Source organism: Acanthisitta chloris, unplaced genomic scaffold (assembly GCF_000695815.1).
Source record: "Acanthisitta chloris isolate BGI_N310 unplaced genomic scaffold, ASM69581v1 scaffold34456, whole genome shotgun sequence".
Taxonomy (NCBI): domain Eukaryota; kingdom Metazoa; phylum Chordata; class Aves; order Passeriformes; family Acanthisittidae; genus Acanthisitta; species Acanthisitta chloris.
In genome coordinates this window covers 803-23,621 of record NW_008677071.1, presented here as the reverse complement: position 1 = coordinate 23,621, position 22,819 = coordinate 803, and the positions used below count along the sequence as shown (strand labels likewise).

The window sequence follows — 22,819 nt, the reverse complement described above, 5'->3', positions numbered from 1 at the left end:
AGGTTATTGTTGTTCACTTAGGTGTTCTCCCTTCAGTGTTTGTAGAAGTTTTATGACTCATTCAGATTTACTTGTATTAGAGTGGAGTCTCTTTGTCAACCTCTTGCTTTGGTACAGTGGACCTGTATTAGGGAACAGATGCTCAAATAGGCTTTACAAAATGATGGCTCCATTGTTTCTTGAGAGGTAAATCCTCTGGATATCTGCAAGAGGAATAAAAAGGAAAATGTTCTTCAGGAAAAGCTTGTTTTTCTCCTAAATAAATAAATAAAAAGGAATTGTACAAAAGGTGTATTACAGAATGGAAACTTGTAATAGAAGTGCAGTGAAACAACTCCATTGACATTGACAGCCAGCTCTGGGACTGAGTTGCAGTATGTCTTTGGGCAAATGGTTAAATTTCTACACTAATCATTCTTATACAATGTAAGGATTAAATGAAGTAATAGTTGAGTTTTTTAGAATCCAAGATGTGGTGGGTGAAGTTTGGACTCTGACCTAAACCATGAGCATGTGACTACAGTGAAGTCCGGTGCAATTTTGGGGCTATGCTCCCAATGAATTAAATGAAGTCAAACTGCTCTGATGGAGGATTTTGTGAAGGTTTAGTCCCATATTTTTGGGTTTTTTTCAAAATACGTAGTACAAATTTGCAACAAAACTCTTTCACTCACTGCAGAGTTAGCTTGCAAATACTTAAGCACACATCCAAAACTGGAGGCAGGACAGGTGAATCCAAGATACTCTTCCCATTAGATTCTTGAGCAGGAAGTTGCTGTGAAGGCTGATTTTATGGGGTTTTTTTCCCCCTGTGGTCTAGCCCCTTCTGCCTTTAGACATGTTTGCATTAAAACAGCACAGCATCTGAGTTTGCTTCTTCTGGGGGCTACTAAGTCTGCATGCACCCAGATGCTGCATTAAACACATGATGTGTTTATTCCAGTCCCCTTGACTCTAGCTGTTTTCCATAAACACTATGAAGTCTCTCAGTCTTGATGCTGCCTTGGATGCTGACTCACTAAGTATTGACGGTTTTGGTTTCATCATGCAGCTGACACACACTTATAAACAAATTCACAAATGGACATGTTCTTCTTCACAGTCTCTCCACATTTGAAACATTTGATATGCCAGGTTGATATGCCAGGTTGATATTCCCATATAATTTCCTACACAAAGAACTCTTATTTCACTCCGTACCTTAAAATAATCTATTTGTTATGTATTTGGTGTCTTTTTAAACATCAAGCTGCTCAATAGCAACAGTGAAAATGGGAATCTGTTATTGTTATAGGTGTTGTAGGTGTGGAACAGCTTTGGGCCCTTTCTCAGCTTGTACAATGGGAGGGTGAAACCCCCAGGATGTGAACAGTGAAGGACCAGTGATACCACAAAACTGGTGCGACTCTCCTCAGATTGCCTCACCAGACTCCACACTCTGCTTGTCATAGTGTCCTTCTCATAGTCCACACCTATGACAAGACAGGGCAGCTTCTAAGGCAGAGCTACAGATGCATATATTGTAGCTCCACTGGTCTGAGTTTCCTTCCATTCCTGTTCATCCCTTGAGTTTTTTGGGACCTGAAACCATTAATGCAGAACTGCTCCTGATTCTGCCACTAGCTTACTAGGAAGTTCTGGATAAGTTGCTGCTTTTTGTACCTCAGGTAAAGGTTTTGAATGTTGTTTTTTACATGCTGAAACCGGTGATGGAAGAGCATTCTAAAAGGGCTTGTAGTTGTTAAGAAAAATACAAGATAATGCTGTTGTGATGCTGATTCCTTTCCTGCTCAAGCTCTTCTTGAACAAAGGCTTTCTGTTGCATGATGCACTTTTACTGTACTTTGAAAATCGGAGAATATGAAGAAAAAGAGTTGAAGAACATGCCAGTAGGAAGAAAGCATTAATTATAAAGCAACTGCTATCCAGGAGCTGAGCTCTCAGCAGGCAGTCACGAAAATAATGTTCTTATTAATAACAGTGGTAAGCCAAACATAAATAAGTTGCTTAGCATTGAGTTTGATTGTTCTTTTAGGTGTCTGACTCAGTATCATCATCAAAACAAGACAGTCACCAGCAATGGTATCTTTTTTACATAATTAACTTAGGGCAGCAGGGAGTAATTTATTAAGGCAGATTTTAATTACTGAAAGTCTAGCAAATCAGAATTCTCAACAGTAGCTTCAGCAGAGGACATTTGATTGTTCACCTAACTCCTACGTGATACGTAGTTGTTTAGGGAAAAACTCCACTTCTAGTATTGATAAAATGTTATTTAAGAATCGCTGTAATAACTCACTTTTTGCACAGAAGGCTAAAGGGGCAGATTAAAAAGTTAATCTGTGGGGGTGTTACCATGGCACATAGAACATTTTTGACCCCTTTTCTAATGTAGTTAAGTAACAAAACACAACTATTGTGCATGCTCGGGGAAGACAGAAAATCATGATTCTAAGATGTTGTCAGATGACCCAAAGTCTGGGCAGATTTTAAAGGAGACATAGTCTCTAGTGGAACATAGTATTTTTGTCCTGCACTCAAAAGTGGATCAGACTTCTGTGACAATATTCTCTAACACATTCTGGACCCTGATGGTGTTACTGATGCCAGTCAATGCCTTCTGAATGCTACAAGTCTTAAATTCGTGCATAGAAAGTGCACTAAATTAACTGAAAATTCTGTTCATCATATTAAATTAGAGGCTCTGAGAACAGCTCAGTGTTGCCCAGCTCCTACTTACATGTTAATGTTTCCACACATTAGGGAATGTCTCATACAGCCAAACTTGAACAGCACAACCATGGTTAGAGAAAGTTGCAGTACAAGGAGCCATGTGTCCTTTTCCTTGGGCTGGATAAGTTCAAAGTCTGTGTTTCACCTCAAGGACCCCCCTGGTTCCCCTGGCAGCACCCAGTGTATGGAGGGACACTTAGACTGTGCCTAGTGCAATCTGGGTCGACAAACAGAAAACTGTCTGTGAGAATAGACCCCTCGTAGGGAGGCTGTGATGGTGTTGCATTGTAAGCTGTTCCCCTTTATGTTATTTTTTGTTTCCATGGCTGTCTGTAGTGGCAAGAGTCCTTCCAGATGTCCAGACACTTGTACCCCTCTCTGGGGCCAGTGTGACCAGGGCAGTGTCAGCTCCTCTGGGCAACGTTGTGTTGCTGTCTCCTGATGCTTCTGTGCCAACTGTGAGCAGTGGAACCCGTTTCTGCTCTCAGTAACCAGGGCAGGACCTTTTTAGGGTGTTTCGATGGTGCTAAATTTTCTTCTTTCGAGAAGAACAAACCAACCCTGCTCAAAAGAAGGATAACATGAAAAGGCACCTCACTGTTTTGCAGATAGCAGGTTTGTGCCTTATGTGACAGGGGGTCTGATGGGGCTTTTTCTCAGCCTGCTCTAAAGCTCTGAGCTAAACCTTGTGTCATACAGTTCAGATGGACCTAGAGCCAGGGAAAGAAAGGACCAGGTACATGCCTGGGGGGCTTGGTCATCTTATTATGATCTGACAACAGAGGTTACCTGAAACATTTTTGATCTTGTCAAGCTGCTCAGTCTGGAGAACAAGCTGCTTCCAAGTAGTTGCTCTTGTCTCTTAATTATCCTCCAGAAGCCAAGGATTTGGGGTTTGCAGTCTCTCAGAGACAAGAGCGACTGCTTTCCAAACGCAAGCACCCACTGGAGCTTCCCCTGCCTGCTCTGCATTCCCCAATAGGTCAGTGGCATGCTCTGAATATCCCAAGTGGATTCTCTTATGTCATGTTTATCGGGGTTGCCCTGGGCTGCTAGTATGTTTTGGATTGTTTGTGCTGCACATGACATATGGGCAGGTTTTCATTTTGGTGAAAGGTGATCCTGGGGAAGGAAAATGTATTATGTTGGCAGGCCAAGAGCGACGATGGCCCAAAGGCAGAGTCACTGCAGTGGGGGATTATTTAATTAATATGTGTTCTGGCCAATCCCCTGAAGAAGTTTTCTGGGTAAGTGAAGCTGTGTGTGGTAGCTCTGACAGCCTGGCACGTTGACCCCCAGCCTTGCACACACTTCCCACAGATTGGGCTGCAGCTTGGCTGCTCTGCTGCTCACCTAAAATTGTAAATCCTGCAGAAATCAGAGCCAGTGAGTAATCAGGGAGTTGTTCTCCCCCTTTGCTTTGAGGAGGCCAACCCTGGGATTTGGGCTGTGTGATGAGTGTGAGCCCAGCACCCTTTGAAGAGCTCCGAAGGGAGTTTGTCACAGGCTCTCCCTGTAGCTCTGTGCTCCCTCCTCCTCCTGGCACGGCCTCTTTGTCTGGCTCATTGCAGTGGTTGTTAACTGCAGCCAGAGCTAATCCATCTCCCTTTCTTTCCCTGCTTCAAACACTTCTGTCTTGTGTTAGAGTTCTGAATGAACTGGGGAAAAAAAAGAAAGAAAAAGAAAAAAGCAACCGTCTGAAATGAAAGAGGAGTGCAGATGAGATGAGAACAGACAGAAGGAAAATGTTTTTGAGAAGGGAATAGGTGGGAGGAGGAGAAACACCGTAGGCTTTTAATAAGTAGTTTAGTTTTATTCTCGTGGTATGTTTGTTTCATGTTTCCTAGCTCAGATGGAAGGGATTACAGGCTGTGCAGATTTCATGTTCAGGTCCCACTCATGTGACCAAATTTCATATATTTCATAGCAGATAGTTTTCTTTCTTTCTTCTCCTCCTAGGAAATCAAGCTATGGTTTATTTTCACTGCCCTCTCACAGACCTGCTCTGCAAATGGAGACTATAAGTAGCTCCCCAGCTTCAAGAAAAGTCAGAGTGATGCTGTCCAATTCTGTCTGCAGTTTCACTTGGTCTCAGTCTATTACAAAACAGCTTTTTGATTCCTCTTGCAATTTCCTTTGAAGATCAGCCATGAAAAATGGATTGGTTCATATTATTACTAATCACAACTCTCCACATTGCTCAAGAAGGAACTTCAGTGGTGTAAGACTTAACCTGAGATGTCACATGAGCTAAGCCTCCAAGTGGGCCTCAGCTTTTAAGCTTCTGTTAGGAAAGATTTGTAGGTGCTGTATCTCATGTGATGTAAAGCACCTTTAACACCTTTGAATTTCCTGACTCAGCCTTCTGACTTCCAAGTCTCCCCTGCTCTAAAATCTGCTCTTGAAGTTGTTTGCAACTACCAATAAAAATATGTAATTTTAAGAGTAAAATCAGCTAGGAATTTTCAAATGGTATGTATATTTTTTAAAAAAGAGAAGTCTGGACTATGTTCTCACACCTAACAAATGTAGTGAAGCCGAGGCTATGTGGGTCAGAGACCTTTGACACTTCTTATGGCTTCATCTATAGATGTGTTGCATTGACTGTCTCCTACAGAGATCTGATAGGTAAACAAGAGACTTTGAGATGAACCTGAACACAGGTCAGAGTTCTGTGTCTCTGACTCATTCAGTGTGTCTGTAGGTCTGAAATAACAAATAGTCTTGTAGAAAGCCTTAATTAATCACAGCTTTGTTGGGAGAACCCACAGAGCTCATCTTAGCAATGCTGTGTCAGAGGTTTCCTTGCCTTTTTTCAGTTTATATGACAAGCCCCATCGTCAGGTGTTTCATGATAGTCACTTTACACTGACTAAGTGGAAAAACATCCCCTGTAATGAAGTCCTGCCTCATGTCTTCCTGTTCTGAGGCACTAAACAAAGTTGATCATCTTCCTTATTTGTTCAGTGTCTAAGCAGGTAAGGAACTGGAAAGAACCTAGTGAATGGGTGGGTGATCACAAAGTGCTCTACCTGTGACTGACTCACACTCACTTTAGGTTGGTGCAACATGCCTTGTCTCAGAGTTGTTCCTGATTTAGACCTGAGAACAGAATTTTTGATGGAGGAGAAAATTAGGCTCATTGGTTTCTAGTGCAACTGGCATGGGCATGAGGCTCCTTTTTTTGGTTTACTGTAGCTTCACATGTGCTATGCTTCTGGATTTTAGTATGTTAAGCTACTTTCAGATCATAGTGATCCTTGTTGGTTACTTGCATGAAATATTACACATTTTTGCAACCTGAACTCATACTGCTTCCCTGGTTGATTTTTACATCATGATTATCCCTTCAATTAAAATTTCTCTGTGTGTTGCTTTGTAAGAATACCCTGCTCATGCATGTAAATTTTCTTTGTGTCCACAAACACACCTTTGTGGACTGTCCAACATCATGTGTGTTATTAGTTTATGGAAATTTCTGGTTTACATGGTTCAAAAGATGGATGAGACTTTTGGAAATGCATCCATCTTCAATTTCTCTGGGCTAGAACTTTCTCTTTACAAAATTGCATTCTTTTGGAACAGTTCCTGTGCATATGTTGTCTGTCCCTAATGCTATCAGTAGATACTGTCCATTTGAGGACATTACACTTTGTTCCTTCCTAAAGACATACCATACTTTTGTGCCAAATTTGCAGTGAGCTGCAGCCACTGATATGGTTTTTAAAACTAAAGGGTAGCAGCAGTAAGAGGGGGTGGTAGGCTCTTCTTCATTGCTTCTACAGACATCCCAAGGTGTTTCACTCCATATGGGATTTACTTCTGTGTGTACTCATTACTAATTGGAGTGAGAGTGGCCTGGCAGGCAGTGCCAGGGGCTGGGCTTTGGCTGGTGGGTTCTGTGCCCTGTTTTGGTGCTGACTTGCCAAATTCTCCTGCTTTCTGTGTTCTTCACTTCATCCATCATACAGTGGTTGTACCCTTTGTGCAGTGCCTTGGTACAGCAGTTAATCAGTGCTAACTAGCCACTAAATGTTTGAGCCCATTTGAAGGATAGGGGTGACAGCAGGCAAGTGAGAGCTTCCTACATGAGAAGCCTTCACCACATGTGCTCAGGATGCTGCCAAATGGGAGCATTGGGATGCCCCCAGTGGGATGGGGTGATACGCTGCCAGATTAGTTTGCCCTGACCCTGGTGCATGCTGTAAAGCACAATGTTTTCTGTATCCTGGTTCACAGGAGCATCCCCTTATGAAAGGCTTCTTGTAGAAAGACAGTTCTGTATGTTGACAGCCGAGATGAAAACCAAATGCTTCAACTGTGAGCTGTGGTGCTAATAAAACAGAGAGGAGGTGCTTCTTACTGGGTGCACTGGGCTGAGCTCTCTGCTGTGGTTATCCTCATCTGTCCTCTTCCACTCAATAATTTTGACAGTGCTTCCTTCTGTAGCCTCTCGCCTTTTAAGCTAAAGACTTTGTGCTGTTTGAATTGACCCATTCCTTTCTGCCAAGGTCAGAAATGGATTGGGGGGGATCTTTATTTTTACAAATGGGTTTATGTCTCATAGCAAAGAAAAATTCCAATTAAATGCAGAGTAGAGCTGTAAATAGCAATGGCCTGGTAATTGCTGTAGCAACTTAGATGAAAGTACTACTTAGTGATTAAATGTCAACAGGTTTCATAAACAGCAAATGTCTTTAAGTTGACATAAAGAAGGCCTCTCTGGAGGTCACTGTAAATACCAGATTTATTGTGCCTCAGTGGAGAATGTGCTGAAAATGGAAAGGGAAATGTCACTGTAGATCTTCAGAGTGTTTCAGTAAAACAGAAAGGTTGTTGGTGCCTGCACTACAAAGCTTTTAACTCCTTGAACTAACTGTTGACAATCCATATTGAAAACCTGGTAACCTAGTAATAAAATGTTCATTTTTCAGGTCAGACTATGATGACTGGAGACCAGCCCTGGCCAGCTTGCTTCAGCCTATCCCATTTCCCAAGGAGTGAGTTTGCACTGTCGTAGTATTTATTGAGTTATTCTTATTCCTGTTGGTTTCTGGTGAAATATAATGTCAAGTAAAAACTGATGGTGATAGGAGCTTTGTGCCTCTAGTATTGATTTAGAAACTGGAGTTGATTTTGGCTGTTGCAGAGGGATGTGAAGACCTCCTCATCTTCAGCTTCCTTCCCCATATCTCTAAGATGATCCTGAAGAGAAATATGGTTAACTAGAGACAGGCAGACAGGAAAGGAAGGAAAGCTGGTGAGGAGGAGAGCAAAGTGAGAGATTGAGTGGAGGAGGATGCTTTACTGGCGTCACAGAGCCTCATGTCATTTGTATTTTGCAATAAATGAAGAAGCTACCCTACGGATCAGCCAAGCTCCCTCAGAAACCTATTAATGAACAGGAGTGGTTATAAAATGCAGACCTCCATGGACAAAAATTACAACCTATAATTGGACAATTTGCTGGCTTATCACATCCCCTAATGACCTGATGCCTTGAATCAGAGAGGTCTAATCCTCCATGCCAGGTTACCTGGGCTACAGCAAGAGCTTGGAGATAGGCAACAGAGACATCATTGCCTAAGTCAAACGTGAGTCCTGGGGGAGATGTAAACCATACAATGATGCAAGGCACTTCACAAAATGACCATTAATTGCTCTTACTGATGTATGATGTTAATTAGCTGTGACCATACCCTAATTGCATTGCAATTAAAGAATTCACCTGGCTCTTGGAGGTAGCCACAACTCTGTTTGTAATTATATAACTGTACTGCAAGTCTTTCACTCACTTTCTTCTGACCCAAAGCTCCCATTGACGTTAGTCAGAGCCTTGTCTAAGACAGATTCAGGAAAAGCTACAAGATTTGTTCCAAGTAATTTTTTTCCTCCCTAGATTAATGAAAGAGACTTTATCTGATTTTTTTTTTGAAAGATTTTTTTTTTTGTCTTGTGTGATGCAGTTGCTTAGCAAATCCTGTTATTATCTGAAAAGAACTGGAAAGTGGTTGTTTGGGTTTTTGGGCTTTTTTTTCACCTCCCTCCCTTCTCCCAAATCCTCACGCTCTTCTGTTTTAAATTTCAGGGCCCTTGCACATGAGAAATTCACAAAGTAAGTTTGTGGGGCTTGATTGTTTAGTTGAAGGGAATAATTGCTTAAAATACTTGTGCTAGTCAGTAATAGCAGTGATACATTATTCAGTATTGTGTCTCTAATGGTTTTTATCTGTGAGGAGCTGTAAGCATGTTCTGTTAGCAATAAAAAGTTCTCTTTGTAATTTACTGTGCTAGCAGGGGCCCAAGGACTAAAGCCACTGGGTGCTGATAGAATTTACAAATGAGTTTGTCAGTGCACATCTCTGAATCCTTTTCTAGGCTATTGTGAAAGGACACTGTCCTTGGTAATCACTTTTAGACCTCATATTTCCTTCCTATGTGGAAGGAGTTCAACTTGTTTATCTCGAAAGTACATGAATATATATATCATTTAAAGTGTAACTCAAGTGAAACGTGACACTTGTGTGTATACTGCAACCAGCAACTGCTTATTCTTGTCCTTTTTGCTCTTATTTTTTTCAGGGAGCTGAAATACGTGATTCAGAGATTTGCAGAAGACCCGAGGCAAGAAGTGAGTTTGTTGGCAGTTTGCACAGTGTATTAATTGGAGGGATTGCAAGGATACTTGTTCAGATCTCTCTTTAAGTAGTTTGTTTCAAAACATGGTGTGGCTTTGCTCTGTTTAAGTCTCTTAAGGAGTAATGGCCACTCAGGACACATGGCCTTGGTGTGAATGGTTTCTGCCTTATGTGCAAGCAGGGGTTGTCACCTCCTTGTCTGGCATCAGTTGATGTCCTTTGTTCTGCAGTAAATTGCAAGCAGCAAGATTTTCCCACTCTCTGGAGTCTCTCAGAGCTTTTCATCTTCTGTCAAAAAAAGAGAAGCAAAATGCATGCAGCTTACAAAAGAACAGGTTTTATTTAGCTGTGTTTCAGTTACACTGTGTGCAAATGACCATAATTCTCATGACCTGTTAGGAGAAAAGGGGGTGGGAGGTGTGTTACTGGAATGAGTGTGTCCCTGCAGCCTCATGGTGGCTGCTGCTTCATAGCTGCACTCAGGGCTTGTTCAACATGATCAGCTTTGGCTGAGTCAGAGGGAACCTCTCATCCACAGTAATTCTTGCTTGGCATAAAGGGAGGAAAGCTCCCTAAACTGTGGGTGAGGCTGCATCATCATCATTGCCCAGAACTCCTGGTTTTCATGGTTTTAGCACTTGTGAGCACTAGTTACCCTTTTCAGATAAGACCTTCTTGTCCTAGAATGGCACCAGGATTTCATCTGTCACTAGCATTACATGCCCAAAGGAAAGGGCAGAGACTTTACCTCCCTCACACACACCTCAGAAATGGAAATGGAAGATCTGTCTCTTCAAGAGGAGAAATAAAAGGGGAAAAAAAACCCCAACTTAATTTTGGCCCCTTTATTAAACTGTGGGACTAAATACAGTAATCTCTACAGAGGGCCAAATTTAGCCTAATGGTTGCTTACTGGTGCCAGTTCTTCAGTGCAACCTCTGTGTTGTGTATCTCAGTTGAATCTTCCCTGTGGACTCCCTTCACCCTGACTCTGGTCAAGTTTTATTAGAGCAGGAGTAATAAGAATTTTTAGTGATTGGAATGAGTAAGCCATCAGCCACTGTATTTGGTATGCAGATCACATCAGATGTATGGACACATGCTGGGAGGATGGGGGGAAAGTGGCAGAAGCTCAGAAATTTGTGGGGGTCTTTGATGGTTTGTTCTCCAGGTGAACAGAGCTGTTCTAGATTAGAGCTGGTTTGTGTTTGGTTCGTGCAAAAGGAATGAGAAAGGCCATGCAGTTAGTGATGGTACAGCTTCCCTCCTTGTTCATACTGCAGAGATGGATTCTGTGAGTGGAGACTGGCCTGCAGCTCTGTAGATTGGAATATTAACCATGAAATTTCCAGCAGTCCCTGGTTTTGCAGTTACTTCTTTTGGCTCAGTGTGGGAGACACTGGTGATTATTGGCAGGAACTGTAACCTTCCCAATGTCTTCTCTTTCTGGCAGGTACACTCATGTTTGCTGAGTGTGAGGGCTGGCAAAGATGGCTGGTTCCAGCTCTACAGCCCTGGAGGAGTGGCCTGTGATGACGATGGAGAGCTGTTTGCCAGTATGGTACGTGTCTGCAATAATGTGAGTTTAGTTGGCAGTAACAAGATTTACTTGCTTTTGTCAAAATCACAATACTGTAAACCACAAGTGTTCACCAGGAGATCTAGATCTTTCTATCACCAAATCCGTTGACCTTCTTTGCAGTCACAATTTGGTTAGCATGTTTCTGTTTTTTTCACTGGTAGTGTAATGCACAGACCATGCCTGTTGCATATGGATGCATGTATTATTGTATTTATAAATGTGTGTTTGTGTGTCTGTATAAAAAACTCTCTCAGGGAACATGGAATACTGGGAGACAGGGTAGACAGACTGTCCTGTACATCCACACCTATAGTTTTCATTTCTAGGCCACCCTGGAATTTAAAAACAACAGTGACATTGACTTAATCAAAAGATGGATAGATAGATGTAGAAAGGTGTTAGCAGTGTCTCTGCCCAATTACATTGTTGTGGGGAGATGTAATTAAAATCCAGCATTCCATTTCCAGCAGTTACTTCTTTTGCAACTCTGAGAAGGACTAGAAAGAAAATAACAGATTTTAATCAGTGATTTAAGCACTGTCTTCCTGTGCAACCTGGGTCAAGTCACACAGGTCTGGCTCCTTATTAATTCCCCATATAGCAAGTAAGATGGAATTGATATTACTGCCTGTCCCTGGTAAGGGGAAAAACACTTGTTGGAGTTAGCTGTTGGGTACACAGTGAAGTGACTTTCAGGGGGGTTCTGCCCTTTGTGCATCTCCCATAGGCTGAACATTTTGGGACATAAAGAACATGCATATCTGTCTATACTCTTGTATTCAGATGAATCAGATACCTTTGAAACAGGTAATGGACAAAGACTGCCCAGGAAAGGTTTCATTCCTCTTTGCTGTTTATATTACTTTTATCTTTGAAAAGAGAACTTCTTCAGAACCATATCATTTCTCCTGAGAGCTTTTGTGGTTCAGGATATTTATGAGCATCAGGAGATGGTGTGCATGAGAAAGCACAATGCTAACACACATTAATATGCAGTACTCTGTGCCCTTTGCAAGGATGTTGATAAATACTTAAAGAGCTGCTAACGACTAACCATAAAGTTTGAAAAACATCCTGTTCTGTGATGCACCTTACATTAGTGTTAGCGTCAGTGTTTTCTGTCGCTCAAGAAAACCTCTAAAAAAGCTTAATGAAAACCGCATGACATGAAATCCTTTTTGGCTTGAAGGTTAATGTTTTGAAAGGCCACCTGAGCTCATGGAAGGTTAAGAAAAAAAGATTGTCTCTAAAGACCTTGTTGGTACTGAAGCCATGAGGAAGAAGAATTGCACGGTAGCACACGATTCACGTAGAATTGACCTCATCATGGTTGTGGTATCTTCAGCGGTATTGAACATAGTACAGGCAATACAATGAACCAGGGGAACCACAGAACATATTTACGAGGTTTTGGTAGGGTAGTGCTGATTCTGAGTCTACACAATGGAGCTCTTCCTGCCCAGGTCATTGGAAAACACTGATTCTCACGTAGTGCTCTGTGGCAAATGGTGAATCAGCCATCTCGGCTATGAAATAAGACTTCCAGCTAGGAACCCAAAATTCTCAGCAGCTAATCTCTAATGCTTTAAATGGGAAGTAATATGGCCAACCTCTTTTGTGAGAAGAGTCTTATATTTGATTTGTAAAAGTGGCTTTGCATTTCTGCCATAGGTGTTACTATGTGATGTCACCTGATCCTTTCTGGAGCTCAGAGAGAGTCTGCAGGACACTTTTGCCAGCTAATGGACTAGAAGGAGTCTTACTCAGGGGATATTCTCAGCATTTCTTTCCTTTCAGGGAAATCTGAGCAAGAGATAATAAAATAATGACCAAAGATCATGAAAGCACATGAAGTCATCTCTGACTTAGGGCTCAGGACTGCTGGATTTTCTTAAAGCAGTCTTTGCTTTCCCAGTCAGCTCCTGTCTGTTCATCCTGAACTGGTGATTTTGTCTGTCAGCACCCCATAACCAAGGCCAGCAGATTGCCAGCACCACTGCCTTTTACCTAGCCATCCTGCCCACACAACCCTTGCTCACCAGCTGGCATTTCTAGAGAAACCAGACCGCAAACAGATGCGAAAGCAAAATCTCCGGTGGTTCCCCTGGGGCTGGGTTCATCATGTTACTGGGAGTGGGGGCAATTGCACAGCTGTTGGTGATGTTTCCTGGGGAGCCTATATCAGGCCTGTAGGCTGTCAGCTGAGCTCCTTTGTGGAGAAAAACTTCTCACTCCCTCAGATCTCACTAGGCATCACCTCTTTGAAAAAGTCACTTCCAATCAGCCATAAAGCTGTTGAGAAACTGCAACCGTAATTGTAACAAGGGCCTCTGTTCCTTTGGGTTTGTTGCAAATACTTAACATTTTTTGACTGCATAACAATGTCCCTTCCAGGCATGTATGTGTTTCTTAGGCTTATACCTCTCTTTTTTTTTCTGTTTCTCAAATAGGTTCATATTTTAATGGGGTCCTGCTATAAAACAAAGAAGTTCCTGCTTTCACTGGCTGAAAATAAATTAGGACCTTGCATGCTACTGGCTTTGAGGGGTAACCAGACGATGGTAGAGGTAAGCCTGAAACATATGTGGTCATACAGGCTTATTAGCAGTGTTCAGATTCAGTTTCACACTGCCTTTCCCAGAATTAGATCTAGCAGAGTTCAGGTTTGTGTTGTGTCAAACACCAGCAGTGGGTAGTTGTGTTTCTCTTGGTTAAGCAGAAGGGAACACTGTTGTTCTGCAGATAGGAGTGTGAATTAAATGGAAGGTGAGTGCAAGAGTTTCAGGAGAGATTGTTTGCTGTAATGCAGTTGGAGAGGTGAAGATGGGAAATAAACAGCCACGATGGTACTGTCTGTGGTGAGGGGTCAGAATTCACCACCATGAGGCTTTTCCATGACAAAATGCCTGATGCTTGTCTTGCCACCTGCAAACTGAGCAGTGCACAGGAAGTGCATTTATAAAACCTTATTTGCTTGCATTAATACACAATTTTTTTATGCTTATGATTGGTTATTTTTTATTGCACTAATAGCTTATGCATATTTTTCTGAGTTTCTTCAGAGAAATTACTTGATGAATGTCGTATTTTAAATGGAAATAGAGGGTGGTTAAATAGTTGGAAGGAGTTACAATTTTTCATTGACTTAGATCTCTGCATGCTAATTTAATCCAGTAAATAAAGGAGCATGCTGCATGAATTTGAATATAATATTTCTTGATTTTTTCCATTAAAAATAATTGGAATTATGGAGGGAATAAAAACGTTGCATTTTAATTTCAATGGCAGGATATGTAGCTGAAAAGCAAAGGCAGCATGGAGAGGGCAGCTTGTGTCTAAGCCCATGTGACCCACTGGAATCATCCTCTGGGGTTTAATTTGCTCCTTTCCCAGGGGTGAGTCAGGAGTGTTCCTAATGGGGTGGAAGGTGTCCTGGCCACAGCACCATCCTCTTTCAGAGCCTCTGTGCCCTTTCCCCATCCTCCCTCAAAGAATGGGTACACTTCTCAAGCTTTCTGCTTGCACAGAAACCCCAGCACTTAGGGACAGAAAATGCAGCACTTAAGGAACTGCTTAGCTCTGCTGCTCATGTGTAATGTCCCAGGTCTGCCAGTCTGCAGCCTGGCCAGTGTACCTGGGAAATACTGGATCGATTGTACCTGTTCTGGGGCAGGCAGTGGCATGAAGCCATCTTCCAGGTCTGAGGCAAAGTAATTGCACCTCTCAGTCAGAAGGAATGAGCACTAATGGAAGACAAGGTAGACAGCATGACTTTTAGAGATTAGACTCTTTTCTTTACAAATAAAAAAGTGGTTTCTTGTGTTGGAAGGTCAGCAAATGTTGCTATAGTCCTCTAATATAACCTACATAATGTGTGCTCTAAAAACTTGCCCAGCAATTTAAACTACAATGCCCAGTGTAATTAGGATATTTGCAGTGACCACTCTTCTTTCTTCTGCTGCTAGATTTTGTGTTTGATGCTGGAATACAACATCATTGATAATAACGACACCCAGCTCCAGATCATCTCTACCCTGGAAAGCACAGACGTGGGAAAGAGAATGTATGAACAGCTGTGTGAGAGGCAGAGGGAGTTAAAGGAGCTGGTATGTGCCCTGTGCATGGTATTGCCATAGCATGTTGGGGTCTGTGCTCTCCAGAAATGGAGGTACAAAAGAAAGACAAGCAGGGTGTGAAATTCCTGGTTAACAACAGGATGGGAGCAGTATTTGGAGGATTTTCCTGTGAATATATATATTGTGTGATATTTAGTGACTTGACTAATCCCATACTATGTTTATGAATGATACTCAATAACCTGCTTAGGATCTGTGTGAGAGAATAAAGGTGAAACCCTGCTGCCTCAAGATCTTACAAGTCAGCTTGTCAAATTCTGCCACCTTTTGACATATGAGCAGCAAATGGTTCTAGTGCTGGCCAGCATTTCTCAGTGCCCTGACATTCACTGCATTTCACTGAGATGGTCTTTAGGTCTAGTTTTCAGAGACAGAGCCTGTAGGAAAAGGTTTCTTTCCTGATTTTAAAGACAGGATGTACAGATTGAAATCAGATCTGCTCTCATTAGCAGTTTTGCACCAATCCAAACATATCCACAATCTTCCTCTTCCCTCTTTCACATTTATATTTGTCTTCTTTAACCCCTGCTCCCAGCCTGAAAAGTAGATGCTTTTTTTTGAAGTCAAATGATTTTATCAGCTGCACAGACCCAACCCTTTTGTTCTCTTTGTCCAGAATTTTAAGGCTGTTTCCTTTAAAGTGAAAGTAGCCAAATACTGGCAGGCTGAAGCAGACAAATCACATGAAGACCCACTTAGCTGTGGTTAGTGGGTGTCCCCTGGGTAGCAACAGGCACACTCAGAAAAAAAATCTGTCAGTGCGAAAAAAGCAGGGATGGGGTGGAAGGCCTGGCAGAAAGCTTTGAAATTGGAGCAGGGTTTGCTCTAGTGAAGAGCTTGCTATACTTCAGTGGGTCTGAAATACAGAATGGCAACTTGTTTGACCAAAATATCTTCTCTTTTACAGCAAAGAAAAGGTGGCCCCACAAGGTTAACACTGCCATCCAAGTCCACAGTAAGTTAATCATGTCAATAGCAAAACAAGCTTTGTCTTTCCATATTTAAACACTTGATTTATGTTTGCCATGTGGCACAGTGGTTTTGGGCAGTTGAGTGGGGAGCCATTCCGCTTGCTCTGTCAACACAACTGGAGTTTACACAAGTAAGGGCACATTTCTCCTCTTGGGTCTGAGCAGCAGTTTCCAGCACCAGCACAAGCATCAGACTGGCAGATTTATACTGCTGTGCAGATTTGGAATGGCAGATTTGGGGACAGAATTTTGCATTAAAAAGGAAGAATTCACGATACTCAGTTCTGGTTCTTAGACATGAAAGTCTGAAAGAGACCCAGCACTGTGGTACTTAAGCCTGGTGCAGACCCAGAATAGCCTCACTGAGGCCAGTAACAGTCCTGAGCTCAGCTCGGATCTGGACCTTGTGGTTGAAGCTTCATGAAGTTAAAAGACCCTTCTTCAGTGTTCATTCTGACACTGAAGCCTTCATGTCCCCTAAGGATACACACGCAAGGAACATTTTTGTCCTAATGTTTGGATAAATTTTTCCCAGGGTGTGTGAAGCAATGCTGCCACAAGAGCCCAGCTGCTTGCCAAACAAACAGAAACTTCTCTGTGTGGCTCTGTGTTACTGTAAACAAGTGGTGTAATTGTGCAACTCCTGCTGGTTACCAGTATCGGTGACACTGCAGTGGATGGTTGCAGGCTGAGGAATCCATAATCTTGCTTATCAATCTCTTGTCTGCTCTCAGGATGCAGACCTGGCCCGCTTGCTAAGCTCGGGATCTTTTGGGAATCTGGAAAACCTCAGCCTGGCCTTCACCAATGTGACAAGTGCTTGTGCTGAGCACCTCATTAAACTGCCTTCGCTCAAGCAGCTGAACCTGTGGTCAACTCAGGTAAGAGCTTTGCAGTCTGAGACTCAGAGCAGAAACCAACGCTGACTAATTCTGAAATTTCACATTACGTCAGCACAAGAAGAGTGTGTGAAGAGGCTTGCTTAGATGAGTTTGTCCTCATGCTATTTTTACAGGGCCTTCCTGTGGTCTAGCTCATCTTGGCAGCTGATTTTTCTCTTCCCCCTTTTTGTTTTAATTTTAAATTTTATTTGAATTATAAAAGCATTGCTGCTGTCTTGGGTTGAATGTTCCAGTCGGGCATTGTTGCTGCTGTGTACGGTGCATTACCTGTGCTGCTGTTCATCTCTGTGCTTATGCTTTCACCCATTTAGGATGAGAAAATGATGCTGTGCAGCTCCTCTGGTCAGGCAAAGCACAGAGTCTGTGCAGTTTAGGCAGTGAACTGCTCTGAGTGCTGATCAACTGAAATTTCTTTAGAAACAACAGCAACAAAAAGAAACTGAATAAATAGAAGGAAAATACAGTGAGAATGTGGTTTTTTTGTAAGCAAAAAGAGACAAAGTTAACTGAATAAATTATTCAGATGTTAGTTGAAAGAACTTCTAAAATTAATTTTTTTTCTTCGACATTTCCCTGCTGGTTTTGGTCTCTGAGGTTCTCCACTGAACAGGTTTTCCCTATTTTCTCTTAGCACCTATTTGTAGTGCTCGCTGAAAATATGATTATTCTCAGTGCAACCACAAGAAGCAGCATTTTTTCACCAAATGTCATGTAAATGTCTTGTTTTGTTTTCCTAACTACTTTGTATCCCAGAAATTTCCCTTTTTCTTTTTTCGTATGGGGAGTATGAAGTAGAGTCTGATTACTTGCTTGTTTTGAGACTGACTGTGTCTCCTCCAGATTTGTCTTAATAATATAACTCTTGGATTTGAAAACTTTAATATTTCTTGCTCAAAAGGAGTTTGATTTCACTGGACAAAGAGGCTGCTTTTTGTGTGATTGTTTTTTATTATTAAAAAACTAAAAAGGGCTTAGATTCCATCTTATTTTGCGATATCCTGGTTTCCATTAATCTAGAATTTAGAGCGAGCAGAAACCAAGTGGGTCAATAGAACAATTACCAATCAATAGTACATTGTTCTTGAGACAAAAATAGCTAATTAATACCACTTGCATTGTGCTTTTTTTGTGTGATGTGGTTGGGAGCTGGCTGAGGCTGCCATAACCATCATGTATAGCCTGGGTGGGAGCCCACTCACACAAAGCCCAGGCTTCAAAGGCACCATTCTAATTAAATGATGGCCTGTGGTTAAATGCACACAAGTCACTTAATTTCTCTGTCCCATGCTTGCAAAACAGGGATAAAACTATTTGCTTTCTCTCCTGTCATTTGCGACTGTGGTGAGCGATCAGACTGTGGCTTTGAGGGCTCATCTGCAAACCCTGTGTCCACGTGCCTCGTTTGCAGTGAGGTACAAGATGTTCATGCACTGTTTGAACACAACTCTGCTTGCGCCCCACAGTTCGGAGACGCAGGGTTGCGGCTTCTGTCTGAACACCTCACCATGCTGCAAGTGCTCAACCTGTGCGAGACTCCTGTCACGGACGCTGGGCTGCTGGCACTTAGCTGTAAGTGACCAAAACGAGCTACCCAGGAGAATGATGTGGGTTCAGAGGAATTCACGTGGGTTCAGACAGAGGATTGATCTCTTGGCTGCCACAGCGCTGCTTCCGCAGGGATTGAGGACAGGCTGTGGTTGTGTTTGGGTTGGAACTTCCCTCCTCCCTGCTCGCTCACGCGGCTGTGGGCAGGGGGAGCAGGGTGGTGACCTGAGCCTGATGGCACTCAGTGGCCTCGTGTGGGCTTTGTTGTCCCAAACTGTGCTCTTGCCTCTGCCTTTACTGATGGCACATGTCTCCATCTCACGTGGTGACCTGTTGTCCTGGGACTTCCCAGCTCTCTTCCTGCACCCTCCCATGGGTATCCCCTCTGAGTGGGACCTGACCTTGTGGTGCAGGAGGGGAAGATTGCAAAGCCATGTGGCAACTTATCAGTCAGTTTAGCTACCGTGCACAGCAGGTTCCTTACTCTTTCTGGCATTTTTTGTTCCTTCTTTTCTGGGGAGGTGAAACTCCCTATTCTTAGTTTGAACAAGGCAAGGCTGAGTGAGGCCATCTCAGCAGCTTTCAGGATTGCCTGAGCACTGAGAGCTGCTCGACGTGCCAGAATGAAACCTTCTCCTGCATCCAGCAGTGTATTATAAACCTCACTGTTGGGTTTAAAGGGCTCCTTTAATAGGCTTGATCCTACGCAGACGTGCCAGACAGGCCAGTAGTTATGGCTCATCTTAGGAAACTATTCTGCTAAGTACTGGAGCCTAAAATGGGAAAGGGGGAAGGGAGGAGAGAGGGAGGACTGCTACATCAGCATGACCCCTGCAAGCTCTATGCAGAGCACTGAGAAGGGGCACTATTCAGAATAATGTGCAGGAAACTGATTATGAGAAGTTGCCTGAACTCCTTTGAAGTCAGCAGACTTAAGCATATGCTTAATGGCCCTTCCTAAATAGGGACTTTTTCCTGGATGAGGGCCCAAACAGCTGTTTATCCATTTGTACTTCTATATTTTACACTATTCAGCTTTTTCCTGAGAGTGCTGCACATAGTCATGTCTTGTTTATGCTTTGACCTACTGTAAGCTTGATATTTTAAGAAAATGCAGTGTGATCATAAATCTCTGTGTGTTTTCTGTTTTAGCCATGAAGAGCCTGTGTAGTTTAAATATGAACAGCACCAAACTTTCAGCAGATACCTACGAAGATCTCAAGGTATTTGAATTGCATCTACTAAAGATGAGAAATAGGTTTAGCAAGTGCATGATGGTGATGCCTAGTGCAGAGAGAACTGGCCCCATGGAGTGGGTAGCATGAAAGTTATCTGAAGAGGGTGAAGTGGATTATTTTGGGGAGATAATGACTGAGAAGAGCATTGTGAGATTGCTGGCTTTGATGGATTCAGGAAACATTTAATATGCTAATTGGATGAGTGTGTGATAGAATCAGAAACTGACTCTTTTTTGCCAGTACTATCAACAGTAAAGGTTCTGTCAGTAAAAGGTTTCATAAGTAGGAGCATATCAGTTGTTTCTGATGAGGCTGCAGAGGCAGGTAAAATCTAGTGCACACTATGTCCTGTACTGTTAATAGGACTGAAAGTAACATGAGTGAACAGTGTTATGGAGCTTTGATTTGGAATGCAAAGGGAGAGTTAAAAGCAGTGGGGAAGGTGCAAGTTTATCTTGACACCTCTAGGACTGGAAGTGGACTTTAAGCACAAATGCTTGCACAAATGCCCAGTTTCCAAATTTGGCATGTAAGACATCTGATGTTACCATTTGTACTGTGAATTTACAACCACTTTGGCAAAATGGTGTAAAGAACTAGAAGGTAGCTGTGGGAGGAGAATGGCTCCAGGTGGTTTCGGACAAAGGCTGTCTGAGATGTGTTGGCTTTCATGACTTCACGTGGACTTTGCCTTCATTCTGCTATTGATTGAGTTGCATCTCCCAGAGTCTGACCTTAGAAACCCAAGTAATCAAGATGAAACTCGACGTCGTGTTATCTTGTGTGTTGAAACTGTAGATTGGGCCAGGTTTACTCAAAAAGGTCACAACCTTGGGTTGAGTTTCGAATTTGAGGCAAGTACTGAAACTGCTCTGCTTTCAAAATTCACTGCAAATGTCTATCTTTGGTTCTGGCTGTGGAGCCAGGGCTCCCCTAGGGATTCAGTTGCAATGCTGCTATCATGTATTTTTCAAAATCAGGTCTTCAAAATTTGTGTCACAATTGTATATGCAAAGAAGTCATTGGAATTAACAGCTGGCTTGCAGATGGGTTCACACAATGGAGCTTGTATCAGGCCCCAGGCATTTGCAGACAATCAGGGTCAATGCTGTGTTTGGCCCAGGGCTCTGAAATCACATCTATTGAAATGCTCCCCAATCCCACCCCTTCTTCTGAGCCCCTTTGACAGTAACTTCTTACCAAAACTCTTATTTTCCTAACCAGTTCCCTCTGCTCCGGTATTGCATTAACAGTCCTTAACAGCAGTACAAGAAAATGACTTGCCAGAACAAACAGCAAAAGTGGCTGTGATCAAAGTCCTGATGGTTGCAGAGAATTCAAAAAGCTGAGAAAACAGGCAGGCGTCACTTTTTCCCTTTCACCTCTTCCATTGAGATTTATCTTGGTGGCCATTTTTTTTAAGGGCTCTGTGTGTGTTCAAAGGGAGGGTAATAGTTTCTCTCCCTGAGGCACATGATTGTAGGTCTGTTGAGAACAGCTCAGACTTCAAAGAATGTATTTTTGATACAAATCTTTCCTTTTTCTCCCCTTGGTCTGCGAAGAGCATTTGGGGCACAAGCCAGTGATGACATTTCCTCTCAGCTCCATCCCCCACCCCACTAAACACGCTTGCACACACACAGACACCCACATATGTACCAGGCAGGCTGAACCAGACAATAAATAAACACCCACTACTGAAGTCATTATTGCCTAACTGAAAAATTATTTGCTGGCAGTGTCTGTAGGATTATGACTAGCTCTTATCAAAATATGCGTGCACATAAATCAAGGAGTGAGGTAATAATGACTCCTAGAAACTTCCAAGTCCTCATTTATGCCCTAGCCTAATTAAACGTGTTTATTTGTTTTGAGAGAATTAGCTGTGCAGTTATGGTCAGGGAGTGTGGAAACGGGATCGACAAGTAGGAGCAGTGCACACAGCCGATGCCCATCCACCTCACGCGGCGTAATTCAGGAACAGTGTGTCTAAGGCCAGTGGAGTTATGGAAGGGAGACCACAAAGACACCAGAAGTTGCTAATGCTCTCCAAATGTTTTAGTATGTGGAGGGAAAAACCAAGCAGTGCCTGAGTGTGGAGGCTGAGAGGAACACGTGGTCATGCGCTGCAGTTTGAGTCCACTGCCCTCACGGTGGGAATTTGACAAACATTTTGCTAAGCATTTGTATAAAAACTGAAGATCAGAGTCTGATCTGGGCCTGGTCACTGGTGCATGAGTTTTAGAGCAGGTGTGACTTAGTCTCGTGTGTCAGTAAGAACTCAGCATCTTGTTCCTTCACCACACCTGTATGCTTCAGCTCCTGCTGAGCTCAGCATGGTGCTCCACAAGGTTGAGGGTGTTGTGCATCTTCCTACAGTTTGTGCCCGACAGATCAGTCCTCCCAGTTTGCTGATGGTACAGATTTGATGGCAACTCTTCTGACCTTTTTCTCCCCTCCCTCACAGGCCAAACTCCCCAATCTGAAAGAGGTGGACGTCCGCTACACCGAAGCGTGGTGAACTCTCCCTGCCTCCAACTCTTCTCTTTTGCTTCTCATGAGAAGGAAAAGATTTTTAAATCAAAACAGAGAAAAACAAACCGGAAAATAACTTTTGGCTAATACCTGTAGAGCAGTGAGTCCGGGGACTTGGTGGCAGGAGTTGTGGTTGTGGGGTAGCGGAGTGGCGTTGCGTGTGTCGGGGGGACAGGGCGAGCCTGGACCCCATTGGATTCTTTCAGCTTTGTGATTTCAGAATCAACCTAATTTAAATTGAAAAGGAAACAAACAAACAAAAAAAAAAAAAAGGACTTTGTAGCAGCAAGAAGATTATAAAGAGGAAAAAAAAACACCTTTGTGGATTTTATTTGCCTTTGTGTTTTATGCCGTGTGGAGAAAAAAAAAAATATATTCATTTGTCATTATTTCCCTGGGTTTCCTTGGCTGGCACTGAACCAGCCAGAACTCCTCTCTCACCAATTTTGCTCCAGAAAATCAAACTTACAAAAATCTCAAGAGAAGAAAACCAAAACCAATATGATTTTCACCTTCTCCCACCTCATGTCCTTGCAGTT

The 22,819-nt window shown here is 42.7% G+C and overlaps 1 protein-coding gene across 1 annotated transcript in view; it reads left to right on the top strand.

Moving 5' to 3' along the window:
• The window catches only part of CMIP (c-Maf inducing protein), a 34,313-nt gene extending 11,758 nt beyond the window's left edge, over positions 1-22,555 (top strand). The window contains exons 9-19 of the mRNA XM_009076372.1: positions 7,668-7,733; positions 8,822-8,848; positions 9,316-9,364; positions 10,825-10,932; positions 13,404-13,520; positions 14,919-15,059; positions 15,997-16,044; positions 16,795-16,941; positions 18,426-18,531; positions 19,660-19,730; positions 22,213-22,555. Of these exons, the coding sequence (XP_009074620.1) occupies positions 7,668-7,733; positions 8,822-8,848; positions 9,316-9,364; positions 10,825-10,932; positions 13,404-13,520; positions 14,919-15,059; positions 15,997-16,044; positions 16,795-16,941; positions 18,426-18,531; positions 19,660-19,730; positions 22,213-22,266 (934 nt within the window). The 3' untranslated portion in view covers positions 22,267-22,555. The remainder of the gene's footprint in view (positions 1-7,667; positions 7,734-8,821; positions 8,849-9,315; positions 9,365-10,824; positions 10,933-13,403; positions 13,521-14,918; positions 15,060-15,996; positions 16,045-16,794; positions 16,942-18,425; positions 18,532-19,659; positions 19,731-22,212) is intronic.
• Positions 22,556-22,819: the final 264 nt, after the last annotated feature.